This window comes from Triturus cristatus, chromosome 4_2 (genome assembly GCF_964204655.1).
Source record: "Triturus cristatus chromosome 4_2, aTriCri1.1, whole genome shotgun sequence".
Taxonomy (NCBI): Eukaryota; Metazoa; Chordata; class Amphibia; order Caudata; family Salamandridae; genus Triturus; species Triturus cristatus.
In genome coordinates, this window is record NC_140586.1 from 189856376 (window position 1) to 189876041 (window position 19666).

At 43.8% G+C, this 19666-nt stretch overlaps 1 protein-coding gene across 1 annotated transcript in view; it reads right to left on the bottom strand.

The window, feature by feature from the left end:
* The window catches only part of NAGA (alpha-N-acetylgalactosaminidase), a 346756-nt gene extending 328024 nt beyond the window's left edge, over positions 1 to 18732 (bottom strand). The window contains exons 1-2 of the mRNA XM_085601095.1: positions 18584 to 18732; positions 18201 to 18375 (exon numbers count right to left, since the gene is read on the bottom strand). Coding sequence (XP_085457221.1) covers positions 18201 to 18375; positions 18584 to 18732 — 324 coding nt within the window. The remainder of the gene's footprint in view (positions 1 to 18200; positions 18376 to 18583) is intronic.
* Positions 18733 to 19666: the final 934 nt, after the last annotated feature.

Sequence of the window (19666 nt, forward strand, 5' to 3'; positions counted from 1 at the left end):
GTGTTGTCTGTATTGACCTGAACCAACCAACCTCAAATGCAAGACTGGGAAGTCTTGAAGGCCAAATAGTCTGCACAAAGCTCAAGCAAGTTAATATGAAACTTGTGCTCCGAAGGATACTAAAGGCCTCTGATCTCCAGCGTATCAAGTTGACCACCTTAACTGAGGGTGGAGGCTTCAGTCACCACCAAGGCCACCGCTGGTGGAGAGGAGAAATGCTGGTGATATTATACATCACCAGCCACACGTCCAGGTCCAGAGCTGCCCCTGGAGAAATCCCATCTACATGAGTCCCCAGTGCTCGACTCATCGGATGTGGAGGCACCACTGAAACGCTCGTATTTTCGATGAGTGTGAACACAAGCAAGATGCTTGAGGTGAACATCCTCAGAAGATGTAGAATGTCAGTGCCGGATGAAGTGCTAACTCCTGAAACATTGGGATCACAGCCAGAATGTCCTGAACTCGCTAGGGAGACATGAGTACCTTAAGATGAAGAGGAAGGACTGTGAGTGTTAGAGGAGCAATTTGAGAAGATTGATTGAAAATCCCAGGGAGAGCCTGACTTCAGCAGCCATTAGTTAATGTCGTACTTTGCAATTTGGGACCGCGTAGGAGCCAGGGTCCTACCCCTGTCTATCCCGGTATTAGCGAACCGCGAATGGTCAATGCGGTATGTGCAAGTGCTTTGTGTAACGTTTTAGCTATGAATGCACTGTGTATACGTTATTATACATCACTACGTGGGTTCCATCTTAGAGCGGTGGCCATCTTATGGTTGCCCTCACATAGGCTACATATCATGAAGCAAATACGGGCCTTTTAGAGCACATGTGCCTTCCTTTGACTTTTCTGTGACCTGGGCAGCTTGGCTCCGCTGCCCCAGGTCAGTCCGGTCTCACGAGCTCCCCGTCCTCTGGCCACCTGTGATTAGCATCAGGGCTTGACACACTATAAAGCCTTTTCATCCTACACGAGCCTCCAGCTAATCTCTTTCGCACCTGACTGTTCCTGCTTTATGGCTTGTTTTCCAAACAGGAGATGCTCACGTTTATTGGGGCCTATCGATATCTGATGTGGGATCTGAGCCTTGCTGGGTAAATAATTGCGGGCTGGCTTAACTGGAATGTGGGATGGTCATCATGACTCTGCCTTTTCGTTTGTAATGTATACCTTTATATGGCCATATCGTAAACCAAGGAATGTGTGCCTGAAGGATGATATTTTGTATTTAAGGAGAAGCCCGTTTCTGTAACTTTAAGCAGTCTCTTGAGAACATACACGCTGTTGTACTTCTAGGATACCTGTGATTGGTCTGCAGCCAATAAACTGATCTTTGACTTCACCCAGAAGACTCTGTGTTTCTGTAGGTCTGAAACAGGAAGAACCCGAAGTCATAGGGTGTGTTCCCGTGCACCGCTGGGCTTAAAATTCCCAGTACTTCAGTTGGCGCCCAACTCGGCGCGATTTCAGCTGTACCGGTCCAAGCCAGAGGTTCGTGAGGAGCTTCGTGTGGAAATTCTGGAGGAAGGCCGCCACTTCATCGACCCCTGCATGTCGACGTGGTCCGAAAGTCTTTTCTGCGAGGTTCTCCGCATCCCGATGGCTACGAAGGACTGCTGCCCTGATTAATCGCCCTGTTTTGGACCCTTGACGATTTTGGTAGAGCGAAACAATCGAGAGAGTCTTCTGGTGACGCCATTGATCATCGATATTCAGTTAAGTATAAGTGGAGCGTCTCCCAGTTTGAATTTGGTATCCTTCGGGATTATTTTGATTTGGAGTTTGCAAACCCCAAAGCCAGAGGACTCGTGTATTCACGAGATTATCGTAATCGATAATCCTTTGAAGTTTGGAACTAGACTAGTGAGCGAAGATGCCTGGTGCTAGTGTATTTGGAAGATTATTTTGTTTGGGTTGTGGAAGGGATTTCCAGTTAGAGGATTCATGTCCGGTTCCTCCAATTGGAACTACAACTTATGAGCTTTATGTAAAACATGGCGTGGGCCCCATTGCATATACTGAAGTATGGATCCGATACACCAGAAAGGACGGTGTTTTAAAATGGCCCCAAAATGGTAGTTTCGATACAGATATCTTAGATAATTTGGAAGTGAAATTGTTTAAAAAGAAAGCCCGGCCGGCGATGTTTGATTCTTTCCGCCTATGGCGAAAAGAAGCCAAACAGAAGGAAATTAAGCTAGCGAAAAGGAATAAGAGAGAAAGAGGTATGTCAGTGATGCAAGCAGCTGTGCAATTTAAAGATAATGAGGAGGAACAAATGAATGAGCAATTGCACAGACAGCGCAAACTAGGGATTGATAAATGTTACCCTGTTTTGTCACCCCTTGTGCAAGATGAGACAAAAGAGAAAGAGAAAGATTCCCTAATGTCCCATTTGTTAAGTTCACCACCCCCGTATGCGCAAAATGCCACAGCACCTCCACAGCTTGTAAATGCGCAGCCTCCAGTAAATATGCCGCAAGCCTTCCCACATCCGCCAGCTCCTCCTCAGCTGGCTCCTATCCCTGCAGTGCAGCCCTCTCAAGGGCCGCCAGTTTTGTTACCTGTTACCCCCGCGCTTCCTGCGACTTTGCCTAGCACATCAGCGGCTTCCCCTGGCGCTCCTTCTTACACTACCCAGGTACCTGTATCTGAATCCGTTTTTCTTCCCTCTGTCTATCCCCCCGTTTTCGCCTCAACTTCTCCTTCAGCACGACAACGACTAGCTAATGTAGTTACTAGTTTAATGTCGCCTCTCTTTGGGTCATCTAGTGCGACTCCTGGCTTACAGCGTAAGCAATTGCGCAGTCAGCTGCCTGGTCCCGACGAGAAAGAGGTGTTAGATCATCTGGCGCATAGGTGGATTGGTTTCCCTTCACTCTATAATGTGGAATCAGTTGTTAACGTTTTTCACCAATGGGATGCCCCAACACAGAGGTATGTCTTTGACAAAATGTGTGAATTCCTCTGTGAGGAATTGGAGGATAATGGTGCAAACCCAAACCCACAGGAATTGTGTCGAGTGCGATTTGATTTTGAAAAAGGTACAATTGTGGGCCCCAATGTAGATAAAGCAGTTGCAATTTTACTGTCCTTCAGAAATGGTGATTGTCAGCAATCGTTGTTTGAGCAGGATTTCCCTGTGGGGAAGAAGGTAAAAGCACGCCAATATCCAATGCGTGAGGTTCCTCCAGTTTGGAGACCTGGTGATTTAGCTGCTAACCCACCTGTTCAGCCATATTTTCAGCGTGTTTGGGTGCATGTCCCATGGAAGCGATCTGAGGTGTTAGCGCTTAAGCAGACATTGCCTGACCCCCGTAAAAACCCTACCGGTTATTATAAGGAGTTATCACAAACTGCAGAATCATGTGTAATGAATTTGGCTTTTGCCCTCTGAGGTCAAATGATACCTCCAAGTTTAAGAGAGGTGTACTGAAAGGGACAATCCTTTTGTTGAAGACCCCTCACTCACCAACCTAGTTGGTGACATGCTTCATCATCGGGGTCCCACCCAGAGGCCGAGTGCCATCTGGGTGTGCTGCGACACCTGATTACAGTGGAGCTGGTGTTATTTGTGTGTGCAAGTGATTGTAGTGTTTTAAAAAATGGTCAAGTATTTAACTCAGTAGAAAATATTTAATCATAGAGCACTTGATCAATGTTAAAAGAGTAAATGGGGATACCCTATAGGGTTAAATTGGCCCGTGGTATCTAGTAATAAAGTGTGTAGTGAGTGAGAAAAAATATATATATATGTGTAGTTGGTCATATATATAAAAAGGTCAGGTCTACATGTTTCAACCCTGGTGGAGAAAGTCTCCGGGTTTTCTTCAGGACCGAAGGTGATGGTGCTAACCAGGGTGGTGTACACGCGCTAAGGTGTACCCTGCCCTTGGTTAGGAGTAAAAAAATTCCTACTGAAAATCCAGTGGGAATAAACCTGTGGAGGAAAACAGAAATAAAATATACATTGTATTTATATTCAGTAAAGCATTGTTGATTTCAGGTACCTCTCAATCACTAGAAAGTGATACTATGCCGTGGTTGTGAAGTTTAATCGGCTGATCCAGTCATCCACATTATGGTGAAATAGTGTGTATGTGCTCCATTTGTGGAATATGGCTTGCATCCATCAAAAGTGCGCTTACACCTTGCTCCAATCATACACTGTTGTATTCAACAGGTGAGAGAGTGCATTCACACGGTAACTTACCGGGGTGCACGTGAATGGCGCTGTGATGATCAGGTGACTAACATCAAACATTCGTGTTGTCACTCCGTGTGTCCACCAATAGTCGTACTGGTGATTGTGTGCACTTACACGATACTATGCGTGGCGCACGTAAATAGCGACGAGTGATCAAGTGAAAATCACAAATGTCATTCGTCACCAATGAAAAACGCACCGTGCCAGTATTCAATTTATACCGACAGCTGGTTTAAAAAAGGTTACAACTAACTCGCATACTCTACACAACAACACTCCCGAAACAACCGTGCAAAGGGCGTAAAACATGAAAAGGTAACTCCAAAGTTGGGCTTACTGGTAATGCGGGGAAAAGATGCCTCGAAAATGTCGAGAGCACGGACAGAAAGTTCACCTTCAATCTGCCGGGGAAAAGACGTAGAACATAAGTGGACCGAAAGATCGATCCTAAATGATGCGTGGTGCCCACCCACGAGAAGTACATGTCTACTTACATGGTGAAAAGGAAGATCAGCTATTTCGCCTACAACCGTGTCCCGCCACCGCGTCCCGAGAAATGCCCGGGATGCGGAGAGGAACCGGTGGGGCGTGTCAAGGAAGAAAGTGTTTTGAACAAAGGTCTTGGCTTTGTCCCCACTGCGAGACTAGATAAGTTTCAACTTCACTGTGAACTGGCCAGTTTCTTCCGCAAGTTAAAACTAAAAGCTTACTTTGAAAAACAAGGGGAAAGATCACAAGAACCTGATCCTAATGAAACAGGCCTACGACCTAGGTCAACATTTACTCCTCCCCCCCATACTGTCCCAATTGAAGTCTCGACTTTTGAACAGGCAGTGTTTAACGACATTGAAAACATAAAACCACAACAACCGTTTCAAAACATCAGCAAGGCAGAACATTTAGCTCTTGAAAGCCTCAAGAACTGTAATACCATCGTCATAAAACCGGCGGACAAAAGAGGGGGGATAGTGATTCAAGACAAAGATGCCTATTGCGAAGAATGTCTAAGACTACTGTCGGATGCAAGGAACTACAAAAAGATCGCCAATGACCCTTCCGGGACTCTAAGACAAGAAATAGCAATTCTAATTGAAGAAGCAGAAACTCAAGGCGACATCTCTAAACAAGAAGCCATGTTCCTTACTGGCAGTGAAGGAAAAATTCCGTATTTTTATACATTGCCTAAAATGCATAAAAATAAGCTGCCACCCCCAGGCAGACCAATTGTCTCGGGTATAGGTTCTCTCCTTGAGCCTCTATCCCAGTTTTGTGATGTGTTTTCATGTTTTACGCCCTTTGCACGGTTGTTTCGGGAGTGTTGTTGTGTAGAGTATGCGAGTTAGTTGTAACCTTTTTTAAACCAGCTGTCGGTATAAATTGAATACTGGCACGGTGCGTTTTTCATTGGTGACGAATGACATTTGTGATTTTCACTTGATCACTCGTCGCTATTTACGTGCGCCACGCATAGTATCGTGTAAGTGCACACAATCACCAGTACGACTATTGGTGGACACACGGAGTGACAACACGAATGTTTGATGTTAGTCACCTGATCATCACAGCGCCATTCACGTGCACCCCGGTAAGTTACCGTGTGAATGCACTCTCTCACCTGTTGAATACAACAGTGTATGATTGGAGCAAGGTGTAAGCGCACTTTTGATGGATGCAAGCCATATTCCACAAATGGAGCACATACACACTATTTCACCATAATGTGGATGACTGGATCAGCCGATTAAACTTCACAACCACGGCATAGTATCACTTTCTAGTGATTGAGAGGTACCTGAAATCAACAATGCTTTACTGAATATAAATACAATGTATATTTTATTTCTGTTTTCCTCCACAGGTTTATTCCCACTGGATTTTCAGTAGGAATTTTTTTACTCCTAACCAAGGGCAGGGTACACCTTAGCGCGTGTACACCACCCTGGTTAGCACCATCACCTTCGGTCCTGAAGAAAACCCGGAGACTTTCTCCACCAGGGTTGAAACATGTAGACCTGACCTTTTTATATATATGACCAACTACACATATATATATATTTTTTCTCACTCACTACACACTTTATTACTAGATACCACGGGCCAATTTAACCCTATAGGGTATCCCCATTTACTCTTTTAACATTGATCAAGTGCTCTATGATTAAATATTTTCTACTGAGTTAAATACTTGACCATTTTTTAAAACACTACAATCACTTGCACACACAAATAACACCAGCTCCACTGTAATCAGGTGTCGCAGCACACCCAGATGGCACTCGGCCTCTGGGTGGGACCCCGATGATGAAGCATGTCACCAACTAGGTTGGTGAGTGAGGGGTCTTCAACAAAAGGATTGTCCCTTTCAGTACACCTCTCTTAAACTTGGAGGTATCATTTGACCTCAGAGGGCATACTCCTTCTTTTGTTTGCTAAATATTTGTCCAAGGGGAATAGGAGTACCCCCCAAAAAAACCCTTTCTCTCCCATTGTTTTTCATAATGAATTTGGCTGACATAGATATGCTGTTTGGGAATGTGGTTCCACAGCCTTTATGGGGATCCATTTGTAATGTAGATCACGCTGCAGAGTTGGGTAACACATGGGCTAATATCATTGCTGCAGATGCTGGACAAGTTGGGGGCGCGAAGCCTGACCCTTTGGTAGCAGAACTCCCTGGTAGAATTATCACATACATGAAGACTATAATGCCCGCGATGCGCGTAAATTGGGATAAACTATCCGCATGTAAGCAGAAGAAAGATGAGACAGTGTCCGATTTCTTCACCAGGTTTGAAGAAACGTTTATCGACCACAGTGGTCAAGACATGAGCACTGAAGGTGGCCAACGGTTATTTGTTGATAAATTTGTGCAGAATCTACTGCCCGAGTTGTGTAAAAAATTAAAAGACTCAGAAAGTTCTTGGGCTGTTTCCTCTTCAGCGCAAATACTGGCTACTGCACAGTATTATGAAAATAGAGACAAAGATGAGAAGGATAGAACAGATAAGAAAACGAAAGAACTAAAAACAAAGGTCCTCTTGCAGCAGGCTTATCCACCACGTGGGGGACAGAATAATTATAGGCAAACACAAGGTATCTATCAGCAACCCCAACAGTTTCAGAGATATCAGCAAATGAATGGGTATTATCAACCACGAATCCCTGTAGGCCCAACCAATGTTCATATTGCAAAGAGGAAGGTCATTTTAAATATAGTTGCCCTAAATTAATGCAGCGTAACAGTAATGCGTATGGCGCAAGAGGTAGAGGTGGTCAACAAGCTCCTAGAGGCAGAGGGCGTGGGAATGCTCCCCAGAACGCGCGTCCTCTTCCGCCTCAAAATACCATAAATAGCTTTGATCAGCAAGCCAACGCGACTGGTAATACAGCTCAGTACTACAATAATGATTATTATGCAGAAGACGACAATGTAGAAGATAATGATTACTAGGACAGCCGTAGACAGAGAGAGGGAGTTGTTTCAGTGCCAGTGGATCAGAGCGGACCTTATGTTAAAGTAACTACAGCAAATGTAACGGAGCCCTTTCTGCTGGATACTGGTGCTGCAAAGAGTTCAATCATGCATTCAAAACTCCCTGGCGCGCCTTTGTCTGGCGAAATGAATGTCTCAGTAGGTTTTTCTGGCGCCCCAGTTAGGAACCCGATTTCTAGTCCTATGTCGCTTTCTGTTGGACCTTGTGAGCTAAAAGCACCCCTCATTCTAACAACAGGTTGTGGTGAAAATTTGCTAGGATTAGATTTGCTAAAAAGATTGCATGCAACACTATATTGTTCTCCCTCAGGAGTACAACTTACATTAGGCAAGAAAGTGATTTCCCCGATGTATTTGTCTAAAAATGCAATGCCACCTGAATTGTCATCCCTTCCGGATGTCCTTTGGGCTACTGGTCCCAATGATGTGGGTCTTTTGGAAATACCGCCATATGTGGTCACTTTAAAAGCGAATGTCAGATTGCCACATATTCCCCAGTACAAGATCTCCAATGATGGTCAGAAAGCATTGTTAGCAATTGTCAGTGATTTGATTAAAAAGGGTGTAATTGAAGAGACAAGAGGCAACGTTTGCAATAGTCCTGTTTTACCTGTCTTAAAACGAACGGACCCTTCACAGCCACCTGTTTACAGATTTGTGATTGATCTTAGAGAGGTTAATAAGATTGTTGTGCCACAGTTTCCAGTTGTCCCTGATATAACGGCCTTGTTAACTATGATTCCAGGATCCGCTGCATGGTTTTCAGTGATCGATCTGAAGAATGCTTTCTTTAGCATCCCAATTGCAGAGGAGAGCAGAGACATTTTTGGCTTTAGTTTAGGAGGTCGCAGCTTCCGCTTTAAACGCGCTCCCCAGGGCTACTGTGAGAGTCCATCAATATACAGTCAAGCTTTAAAAGCGCAGCTTGATGCACTTGTTTTACCTAGTGGCGCTATCCTTATTCAGTATGTTGACGATTTACTAATCGCCGCGGATACTGAAAAGATTTGCAAAAACACTACCTTGTCATTGTTGCGTCATTTGTCTGCCTTCCATCACAAAGTGTCTCTCTCAAAGCTGCAATATTGTCGACAAGAAGTGACCTACTTAGGTCATCTCTTATCGAAGGAGGGAAGGAAACTGACCCAAGAGAGAATCCAAGCCATTGCACAGTTGAGTGTGCCAAGAACACAGAGAGAAGTGCGTGCTTTCTTGGGCATTACTTCATACTGTAGGCATTGGATTCCCAATTTTTCCTTGTTGGCAAAACCTTTGTTAGCATTAACATATAAAGACACACCGAATCCTATCCCATGGTCTGAAGAGTGTCAGAAAGGTTTTGTGGAATTGCGTAATGCATTATGTTCAGCTCCTGTGTTGGGTACCCCTGACTACAGCAAGCCTTTTACATTGTATGTTCATGAAAAAGATGGTTGCGCATTATCAGTGTTAACACAGCCCTTTGGCAATAGACCGCGTCCATGCGCATATTTTTCGTCAACCTTGGACCCGGTAGCGAGGGCATTGCCAAGTTGTCTGAGAGCCATAGCCGCCGCAGCTATGTCTATTCGACAGTCTGCTGGCCTAGTAATGGATCATACATTGATTGTTATGGTTCCACATGCTGTGGACACATTGTTAAACAGGACCAAGACGCAACACTTAACTAGTGCGCGACTATCCGGATATGAGTTGACACTGTTAGCAAATCATATACACATAAAGAGATGCAACACGTTGAATCCAGGTACACTATTACCAATTCCAGCAGACCTAGATGAGATTGAGCAACATGATTGTCTGTTCAGAACAGAAGAAGAGACGAAAGGGAGAGTAGATCTTAAAGATACTCCCCTGACTGAGTGTGATGGTACTTTATGGGTGGATGGTTCGTATTTCAAGCTTCCAAATGGTGATACGACTGCTGCATATGCTATCACGACTTTGCACACGATTGTGGAAACTGCGCGTGTGCCACAAAATTCGGCTCAAGCAGCAGAATTGATTACAAGAGCATGCGTGTTGTCTGAAGGAATGAAAGTGAACATATATACGGATAGCCAGTACGCCTTTGGTGTGGCTCATAGTTTTGGGCGATTGTGGAAAGAACGTGGGTTCCTGACTTCGCATGGAGCTAAGATTCAGAATGGCAAGTTGGTGAATGATCTCCTTGAGTCGCTGACCCTACCGTCACAAGTTGCGATTATGAAATGCAGTGCGCACAAGAAAATCACTGATGATGTTGGTCGTGGTAATGCGTTTGCTGATGAAGTCGCGAAAGAAACAGCAAAAGATGTAAAGACTCGAATGTATGTTGCAGGCCCTGCAAGATGGGTTGGTGATGTTGGAATGTGTGAAAACACAATAGAAAGTTTAAAGTCCCTTCAAGCTGAAGCCACAGAGAAAGAGTTGAGCAAGTGGAGAGAAAGTACGGGTAAGTTGGATGAAAATGGTTGTTGTATTGATCTGTCAGAACATAGGCGATGGCTGTTACCTGATGCATATGTGCTTCCAGTGGTTACTATGGCACATGGAATGGCACATATCAGTATGAAAGGAATCTGTAAGTTGTTGGCTCCAGTATGGCAGAATGCTGGAATTCCCAAGTGTGCAGAGAATGTGGTCAAGAATTGTATGGTATGCTTGAAATACAACCCTGGTAGGGGAACCCCAACTCCAGCTGGTCATTTTGCGCCTCCATCATATCCATTTGAAGTTTTGCAGCTAGATTTTATCCACATGGAAAGGTGCAACAACCTGAAATATGTATTGGTGGTTGTTTGCGCTTTTTCAAAATGGATAGAAGCCTATCCCCTAAAGGACAACACTGCTCTGTCCACAGCCAAAGCCCTTGTGAAGGAATTTTTCCCTAGGTTTGGAATGCCAAGAATGATGTGGAGTGATAATGGGAGTGAGTTTGTGGGTCAAGCGATGAAGAATGTGTGTGAGGGGTTGGGGATAAAACAGAAGTTCCACACTGCAAATCACCCCCAATCAGCTGGATTAGTAGAGCGCTACAATGGCGCTCTAAAACTCAAGCTGGCCAAAATCCAGGCGAGCTCAGGTCTTAAATGGCCTGACGCTCTGCCTCTAGCACTCCTGTCCACTAGAATGACCATACACTCACGAGTGGGACTTAGCCCATACGAGGTTATTTTTGGCCGCCCGGCCAATGTATGGGGTGTGCCAAGACCGGCGAAATTCAGTGAAATCGAACATCCAGTACTGCTTGATTACTTGTACGAATTGACGGCTAAATTGCGTGTTTTACACCAACAGGTGCACGATACTCTTCCCCAGGCCTCTGAAGCTCCAGGACACCCTATCGACCCTGGCACGTGGGTTCTGGTGAAAAATTTCCAGCGCAAAAGCAACGATGAGCCTCGTTGGATCGGCCCTCATCTCGTATTTCTGTCTACAAGATCAGCTGTTCGAGTAAAGGGGAAGAAGAACTGGATCCACGGCGCCCACGTTAAAAGAATCCCTTTGCCTCTGCCGTATGACCAGTGGGTCCAGGAGGGTATCGCAGACTCTGAAACAGACACTGTACCTCGTTTTGTGCCGTTCAGTGATGCACGCATAAAAGGCACAACTTCAGCACAACAGAGTGACGATATTTTGCAAGAAGCTGTGCCACCGTCAATTCGATTGGACACCACAGAGCCTGAACTCTTGTTTCAAGATCAGACAGTACCTGGCCGTTTTCATTATAATCTAAGACCAAGGACTATGGACAAATAAATATTCTTTTTCCTTACCTTTTTATTTTTTGATAACCATAGCTCTCCCATCTGAAGGACTTTCTTGATTTTTGTTTTTCGAACCACCATCCGGGTTCAGCCGCAGGGTCGTGGTGCCAAGACTTTGGGGTACAGGCTGAAGACGTTAGGTCAACGGTTCTGGTTGGTCTAGGGCGTTCCCTGGACTGACAGGCGTACTCCTTAGCAGAAAATACTCACCCGCCGCGAGCGGCACGATTAGAGGATGGAGTTTTTCAAGATGGAGAGACTCGCTGAGGAAATGAACTTTAAAGCAAGAATGTGTAAAATAATGAAGAGCAAACGTTTTGTATTTTTATGCCTGTTTGTATTATGTAGTATGGTAGTGTTTACTTTAGGATTTGTATTCTTCTCCTCTCAAGAGCCCATTGCAACCACTGTACAGCCTATACCTCCTCCTACTGTCTCCTCACACTCTTTTCACCCTCTGCCTGAACATGAACAAGCTAGACGATCTGAGTTTGTAAACAACTCGTTTATTCAGCTCCTGCACCAGCACCAACTAGTCATGAATACAACCAATTGCTGGGTGTGTGGTTTAATGCCACATACCATTAATAAGGGTATTCCTTATCTAGTGCTGCCGTTTAGTTACAATGGATCGTCATGGGCATTCCAGACCATGTTTCTCTTTGCTCTAGATGCCGACTCCCCGCGACAACCGCGTTCCATCAGACCTAGCACCAATAATAAAGCCTTAATGAAAGGAGTTGCCGATATGAGCAGAGATATCGATGCATACTCATCTATTCCCAAAGAAGAGTTGAGAGCTTATGTAGGGTGGAACGCGACGGGGTATAGTATTAGTCTGGGTGAAAGACAGCGAAAAATCTCATCCCCAATCTGGGTCTTCCCCACATGGGTCGGTTCTGTTTACAAGGTAATGGTCAGAATCCTAGAGCTCAACTGGGAAGAAGTGACTGTACTGAAACGTACACTTTTCCGTCACAGTTTTCCCCTGCGTTTTTGGCTGCCAAGGGTACATATTTTATCTGCAATGACCGAGCATATACATGGTTGCCCCCTGACTTCTCGGGCACATGTTATATTGCAAATCTGCTACCGCCAACATTTACTGCCGCCTCTGACTATCACAAGACCAGAGTTGTGAGAGGCGTGATTAGTAAGGAGGATACTGCCGGTCAGGAAGCGGGAGATTTCTTTTTGGGTTTCCTGCCGTTTTGGGGACCTATGGTCAATAGTAGGAACCTGAGACAACTGACTCGTGTGGTTGAATCCACTGTTAATGTTACGGCTGGTGCCCTTGGTAATTTGACAGCTGAGCTCCAGGCGGATCGCCTCATGACTTTGCAGAACCGCATGGTTCTAGACGTTATACTTGCAGACCGCGGTGGGGTATGTAAGGTTATCCAATCTAGTTGTTGCATTTTCATACCAGACAACGCTCCAACAGTTTATCAAGCCATCTCCAAACTACATAAAATATCTGAGTCCATACACGTGGATAAAGGAGATTGGTCACTGGTAGGGTGGTTCTGGGAACTGATATCTGCCTGGGGTTGGAAAGTTCTGATGGTCATTGGAATGATCTTAGCCATCCTTTTCCTGTTCTGTCTGTGCATACAGTGTGCTCCTGCGATATGTGGCCTCTGTGCTACATTATGTGTAAGGAAACCTGTATCGAGGGACGAGCTAAGTAATAGGATGATGCTACAGCAACATCTCCATGACTTTGTGAATATTGACCTAGACTCGGATTGAAATGAGTATAGTTATTGCCTATGTAAGGGCAAAAGGAGGGTCTGTCGTACTTTGCAATTTGGGACCGCGTAGGAGGCAGGGCCCTACCCCTGTCTATCCCGGTATTAGCGAACCGCGAATGGTCAATGCGGTATGTGTAAGTGCTTTGTGTAACGTTTTAGCTATGAATGCACTGTGTATACGTTATTATACATCACTACGTGGGTTCCATCTTAGAGCGGTGGCCATCTTATGGTTGCCCTCACATAGGCTACATATCATGAAGCAAATACGGGCCTTTTAGAGCACATGTGCCTTCCTTTGACTTTTCTGTGACCTGGGTAGCTTAGCTCCGCTGCCCCAGGTCAGTCCGGTCTCACGAGCTCCCCGTCCTCTGGCCACCTGTGATTAGCATCAGGGCTTGACACACCATAAAGCCTTTTCATCCTACACGAGCCTCCAGCTAATCTCTTTCGCACCTGACTGTTCCTGCTTTATGGCTTGTTTTCCAAACAGGAGATGCTCACGTTTATTGTGGCCTATCGATATCTGATGTGGGATCTGAGCCTTGCTGGGTAAATAATTGCGGGCTGGCTTAACTGGAATGTGGGATGGTCATCATGACTCTGCCTTTTCATTTGTAATGTATACCTTTATATGGCCATATCGTAAACCAAGGAATGTGTGCCTGAAGCATGATATTTTGTATTTAAGGAGAAGCCCGTTTCTGTAACTTTAAGCAGTCTCCTGAGAACATACACGCTGTTGTACTTCTAGGATACCTGTGATTGGTCTGCAGCCAATAAACTGATCTTTGACTTCACCCAGAAGACTCTGTGTTTCTGTAGGTCTGAAACAGGAAGAACCCGAAGTCATAGGGTGTGTTCCCCTGCACCGCTGGGCTTAAAATTCCCAGTACTTCATTAATGTACAGGAACATCGAGATTCGTGACCTTTAAAGATGTGCAGCAACAACCGACATCAGCATTGCACAGAGTCATGGTTAAGATATTAACCTAAATGGTAGGACTGCAAATTTTAGTGAGTGTAACATATCACAAAGAAGATTCCTCCTGCATGACCACAGTATCACTATATGAAAGTAACCAGCATGTGAAGGACACCATCTAATCTCCCATCTATGGAGCTAACAGAACCTGTGCCAGAGACGGGATCTAGAACTTTTTCCTGCTGAGAAATGCGTTCAGAACACGAAGATCCAGAACTGGTAAAAGGCCCCTGTCTTATTTGGGAACAAGAAAAAAACTAAATAGGAAGAGCATCCCTGTCCTATCTCATTCCCCCAAACCAACTCCAAAGTTCACTTGCTCAAAAGGACCAACATTTCCTGCTGCAGAATGCATGAATAGGTGTATGAGGAGACAAAGGGGGCAAGAGCAATAGAAGGGGATAAGTCCTGGAAAGGAACAACATAACCCTGCTCAACAATTGGTAGAACCCAACCCAACAATCTGCAGTGATGGGATGCTAAATGTAAAGTGATGAAACACTGCCTCAGGCCATTGACCGCACATGCACCTATAAGGGTGGATTAAAGTGATTTTGCAGAGGGGAACCAAGGAGGAAGAGGAGGCGGAAGACTACTGCTGTGCCCATGAGTTTGTGGTACTGATGGTGGAACTGGTGTGCAAGGGAAGACAGTCCCAAGAATCAGGCGATGACTCATCCCTGCTTGAAGTGCTCCAGGGCCAATTCATAATTCCTGCTGATCAAATGTTCTCTGTTGAAGGGAATGTCCATCACTTTTGACTGAACATTTCCAATATTCTGGTGGAGAGCATCGGAGTGTGGTGATAGGTGACGATGGAGGAACTCATGGACTGCACCACTGAATCCACTATGCCCAAGTGAGACCAAAGAATTTGTTTCAATGTATCCTGTTCATAGCACACGATGCCTGCAAAATGGTCAAAGGGTAATCAGGGAGACTCAGGATGACCATCTGAGCAATCTCCTACAAGAAGTGGAAATAACAGGCCACAAGGCAAGTTACACTAATGGAGCAATCTGCGGCAAGGTTTCCAGACAGAAAATATTCTTCCCCATGCCCTCAGTCTTCTTCGACTGAAAGTACCTTGTCGCGAATCACTGAAACACTTTGAGGGCTAAATTTAAACTTACATGTAGAAAAGTGAATAAGATAGTTGAGACTTTCAGTACGGAGTCAGTGATGCACATTAGGTGATTATTGGTTAGAATTTGTTGAGTAAATGTATCCACTTTTTAGTTGCCTATCAGCAATGAATACCATGAACAATGAAAAATTATTCAAAAGGAGTTGTAGTGCTGAGTAATGTAGACTTCAATGATAAATAGTTTGAAGGTAAGGGAGCTGTTGGATTAAACTCACTTGGAGAACAGTTGAGCTTCCACCTAGGTATCCAAATCTCCTTTCAGTTACATTTTCTCGCTTTCTATAACTCCATCCATAATTATAAATTGTGATGGGCATAAGGACATGGTCTGCTGGTAGATATGTATTAACTCTATATAAAAATAGGCAAATGTTAATTTTAAAGTGATGAAATATAGATATGAATGTGACTGGATGGAAGGTAATTACAAATGTGTATGTATATAGATATCACAAATTATAGGTGTAAATAATGGAATATGTATATATTTAGATTTTGTATGAATACTACAACATAAATAAATATAACATGTATTTAGCTGAGTTACATACATAGATGATCCTGATAAAGGATTCTATGAATAATATGATGCAGCCGATATGCAGCTTTGAAGCTCTACCAACCAAGAGGATGTCTAGAGTGTGATAAATGAAGGGAAATGCTTCCTCTGGTGCCTGTGGATAGATGATTATGGCATTTTGACCATGAAATACAATGATACATTGAAGTAATAACAAAACACAGGCTATGTTGAAATGTGAGATTATGATTATGATATGCAGAAGGCAAGAGAATCTCTATAGCTTCTGTTGGAGTTATTCCACCATAGCAGTTAATAAGTAAAAATGGAGGGGTTTGCTTATTTGTGAAGATGCTTATCCCCCAGCTCCCCATGGTCTCAGGGGTACCCTTTTACAATAAAATGTTCTCCAGCATTCTCACACAAGTGGACGTATTCAACTGTTTATGGATCCAGAGAGAATCCAATAATAAAGAGGATGATGTTCTGTGAACTGGTTTTATGATACATTTATCCATACATTTTGTAAGAAAACTCAATTAAAATTAATTGTAATTTAAAATGCAAATCTGTGCTTTTAGCAGTGCATGTTTTCTGGAAGGCTTACGGGCAAATGATCAATGCATAACACAGATTAACAACTTGGTTTGGTAACACTTGATACAAAGTGGTCTCAAAATCAAATCTGCATAGTGTAGGTAATCTAACAGGAAATGAACATTTATGTCATGAGAGTTCCATTATCTGTGGTAGTTCATCCAGTTTGAAAATAGTAAATATAGCTTGCCTAAGCTGAGCAGCAGTACTCAAAAAAGGCATTCACCTTCCTGGCTGACCTCCTGCCATTCACACCTCTTACAGCCAGTAAAGGCTTCTTCAAAGAAAGGCCACACATTAGGCTTTTATTGGAAGAAAGTTTATTTTCGAGTCCCTCCAGGAAAGCTCTTGTGAAAAGTTCGTGCAGTATTAATTTTTCTAAATTTCGGAAAGGTGAAATAGACTTCTAGTGCCAAACTCCATTTAAAGGCTAGAACAAATGTGGGCTTGCTGCGTGAGATTTTCTTTTAAGCTTATCCATTAAATACCCTTAAAACACCTACAACAAGGGAAGAAAATGTGTCTTTGCTCACCTGTGGCAATAACTTCCTTCAGCCATGGTTGGCGTGAATCTGTGGATGTAGAAAACTACTCCAGGGTTAATGGCATTAGGCTCTGGGGTAACCTCAAAAATACCAGAGGGCCAGGTTCTGCCCTTATTATTTCTCCTGTGGCTCAACTGAAGAAGGTCCTGGAACAGAGGAAGCATTTGCTTGCCTACTAGAAAACCAGTGGACCATTTACCACTAAATGTTTTTCTTGGCTGCCACTGTAAAACTTTTCTGCGGTGGCTGGAGAGTGCGTAATGTCCTGCAGGCAGAAGAAGCTGCTGTTGTTGCAGAAAAGTTGCAAAGAGGTCCAGAGGACCTGTTGGAAGTAGGCATGCTGCTGGTGCTTGTACTGACGATGTAGAGAGCCCTTTGGCACTGGAAAACTTGGAATGGTTTCTGACAGAATAGTCCTGAAGATCTAGATATGTGTTATTAAGGTACTTTTTATCATGAACATTTCCTCTGAAATTATATAATTCTTCGGGAAACAAGTAGAATTTACGAATTATTGGATACATGTCGTCTAAAATCATTTTCTTTCCCCAGTCTATTAGAGGGCATTATTTCTTTTAAGTGCAAAAAAAAATTCAGCAGGGACATTTCGCCATAGTGGCTGAAGAGGAATGTTTTACACAAAGTAAGCAAAATTTCTTTTTTTTGTAGCTTTTAATTCCCATTTTAGGATTCCTTGACTCTTGCAACATTTCACTTAAAAATGCATGTAATTTAACTAAAATGGGGTCGACCTTGAAAGTTTTTTATTTCTTTAGCAGTTTTGTTATTTTAGTTGATTTAGAAGTGCGCTTACCACACCCTTTTCTCAGAAAAGGGCAAACACCCATTTTAAGTTGGGATATCTTACCGAAACCAGATTACATTTTAGGTGGCTGATTGTTTGGGACTTGTGGAAGCTCAGTCATGCAATGGCTCACATTAAGACTGTGGCCTTTCTCTCCAGAGCTTAACAATCTGATTTCTTACATTATCCTTTGTTAAACATGCTCCAGAAGGCTAAATATGAGCAGGACTATTCAATGCTTATGATTATCTTTGAACATCTCATGAGGGGAATTACCTATGTTGTTCCCTCTTTTCCCCACTCCCTTCAGACTTTATATTTAAAAGACTCAAACACAAACATTTACAACTCGCCTCAATTTTGCCCAATGCACTATGCCATTGCACCTACTTACATAATCAGCTAGGGCCTTGATGCCACCTGGGAAGCGATCAGGGTCAGGTGTAACACGGCCCTGCTCATCCCGCTGGGGGGCCATCCAGCAGTCATCGATGTTTACATACACGTAGCCCAGTTCTCGCCATCCATCTGCCACTAGACGGTCAGCCATGTCCAGGAAGAGCTCCTCGCTGCCAGTATAAGAGGAGACTGGATCAATCTCTGCCTACATTATGTCACCCCATCCAACCTGAAGATAACCTTCCCACTTTACAAGTAATCCCATCACCATTCTTCTTCCCTCTCCCCAAAGTCTAGCAAAACAAGCTTGTAGGAATTAATTGCTGCCTCAGTATTACATTCTTTAGACATTTATTGGAATATTGGGAGCGTCCGTACCTGATGCAGTTGGTTGGGTCATTCTTGCAGTCAACGTTGCAACGGAAGCGTTCCCAAGCCAACCAACCCATGGGAGGTGTTCGCATCAGCCCGTTGTCCAAGGCCAGTGAGCTTGTCACAACGCAACAGATCCAGAACCACAGCGCCATCCCTGTACCGATAAGAGACACAGAAAGATACATTAAGACCCTCGAAATGGCCCACCTTCCCATTTCAATAAGCTCTAGCAGACAATGAAGCACAAAAAGAGCCATGATAGGACTACGTGTGTCAGGATGCAGTGGGACGCTTGAGTGCCAACCTGTGTGCTCTAACAAGCAGTTAAAAGCCCAGCCGTATTATCCTTGATCCATTAGAGCATACTGGCTCCAATGGCCTGGGCACAAGGGAATTTACCAACAGGACATTACCGCTGGAAGGTTAGGTGGCCTAGTTCAAAGCTGATCACAAATATGTCAAACTTGTCTGTTAGTTCACCAATAGATGACTGACACCATCCCGGCTTTCGGGGGCACTAGCAGAGTGCACACTGACTATGATTCGTAAAAATGGGAATGGGAAGCGGGGACACTGGTCACTCTCCTTTGGTTTGTCTTTTTGATCAGAAATAGCATTATTGCACAAGATGAAAACATTTTCTTATTGTGAATCCAGAAATAACATGGATGTAATACTAACAGGCAGTCAGCTTGATAGAAGAAGAAAAAGTAACCTATTTTTAATCCGAATTTTCTGTCATTGTTTTTCTTACTGAATCCATAACCGCTACATTATTTCCAAGCACATGTGCAAATCAAAAACACCTTCTGTAGCGTATTTCTTAATAAGAAAAAATGTAATACAAACCCATGACAACAAGCTTATATAAGAAAACATTTTCTAACCATTGTTTTACGGTTTTAAAAAAATAACAATATTTGCTTTACTAGTGGTAGGTGTTTTGTCCGATTTTTGCTATAAAACCGAATAGAAACGTTAGTTGTTTAAAATCAATGGAGAAGAACTGAACATGGTCCTGGCATGACTGAAAAATGTGGCCTTGTCTTACAGAGCTTACATCAACATTTCTATTGCTTTTTGCTT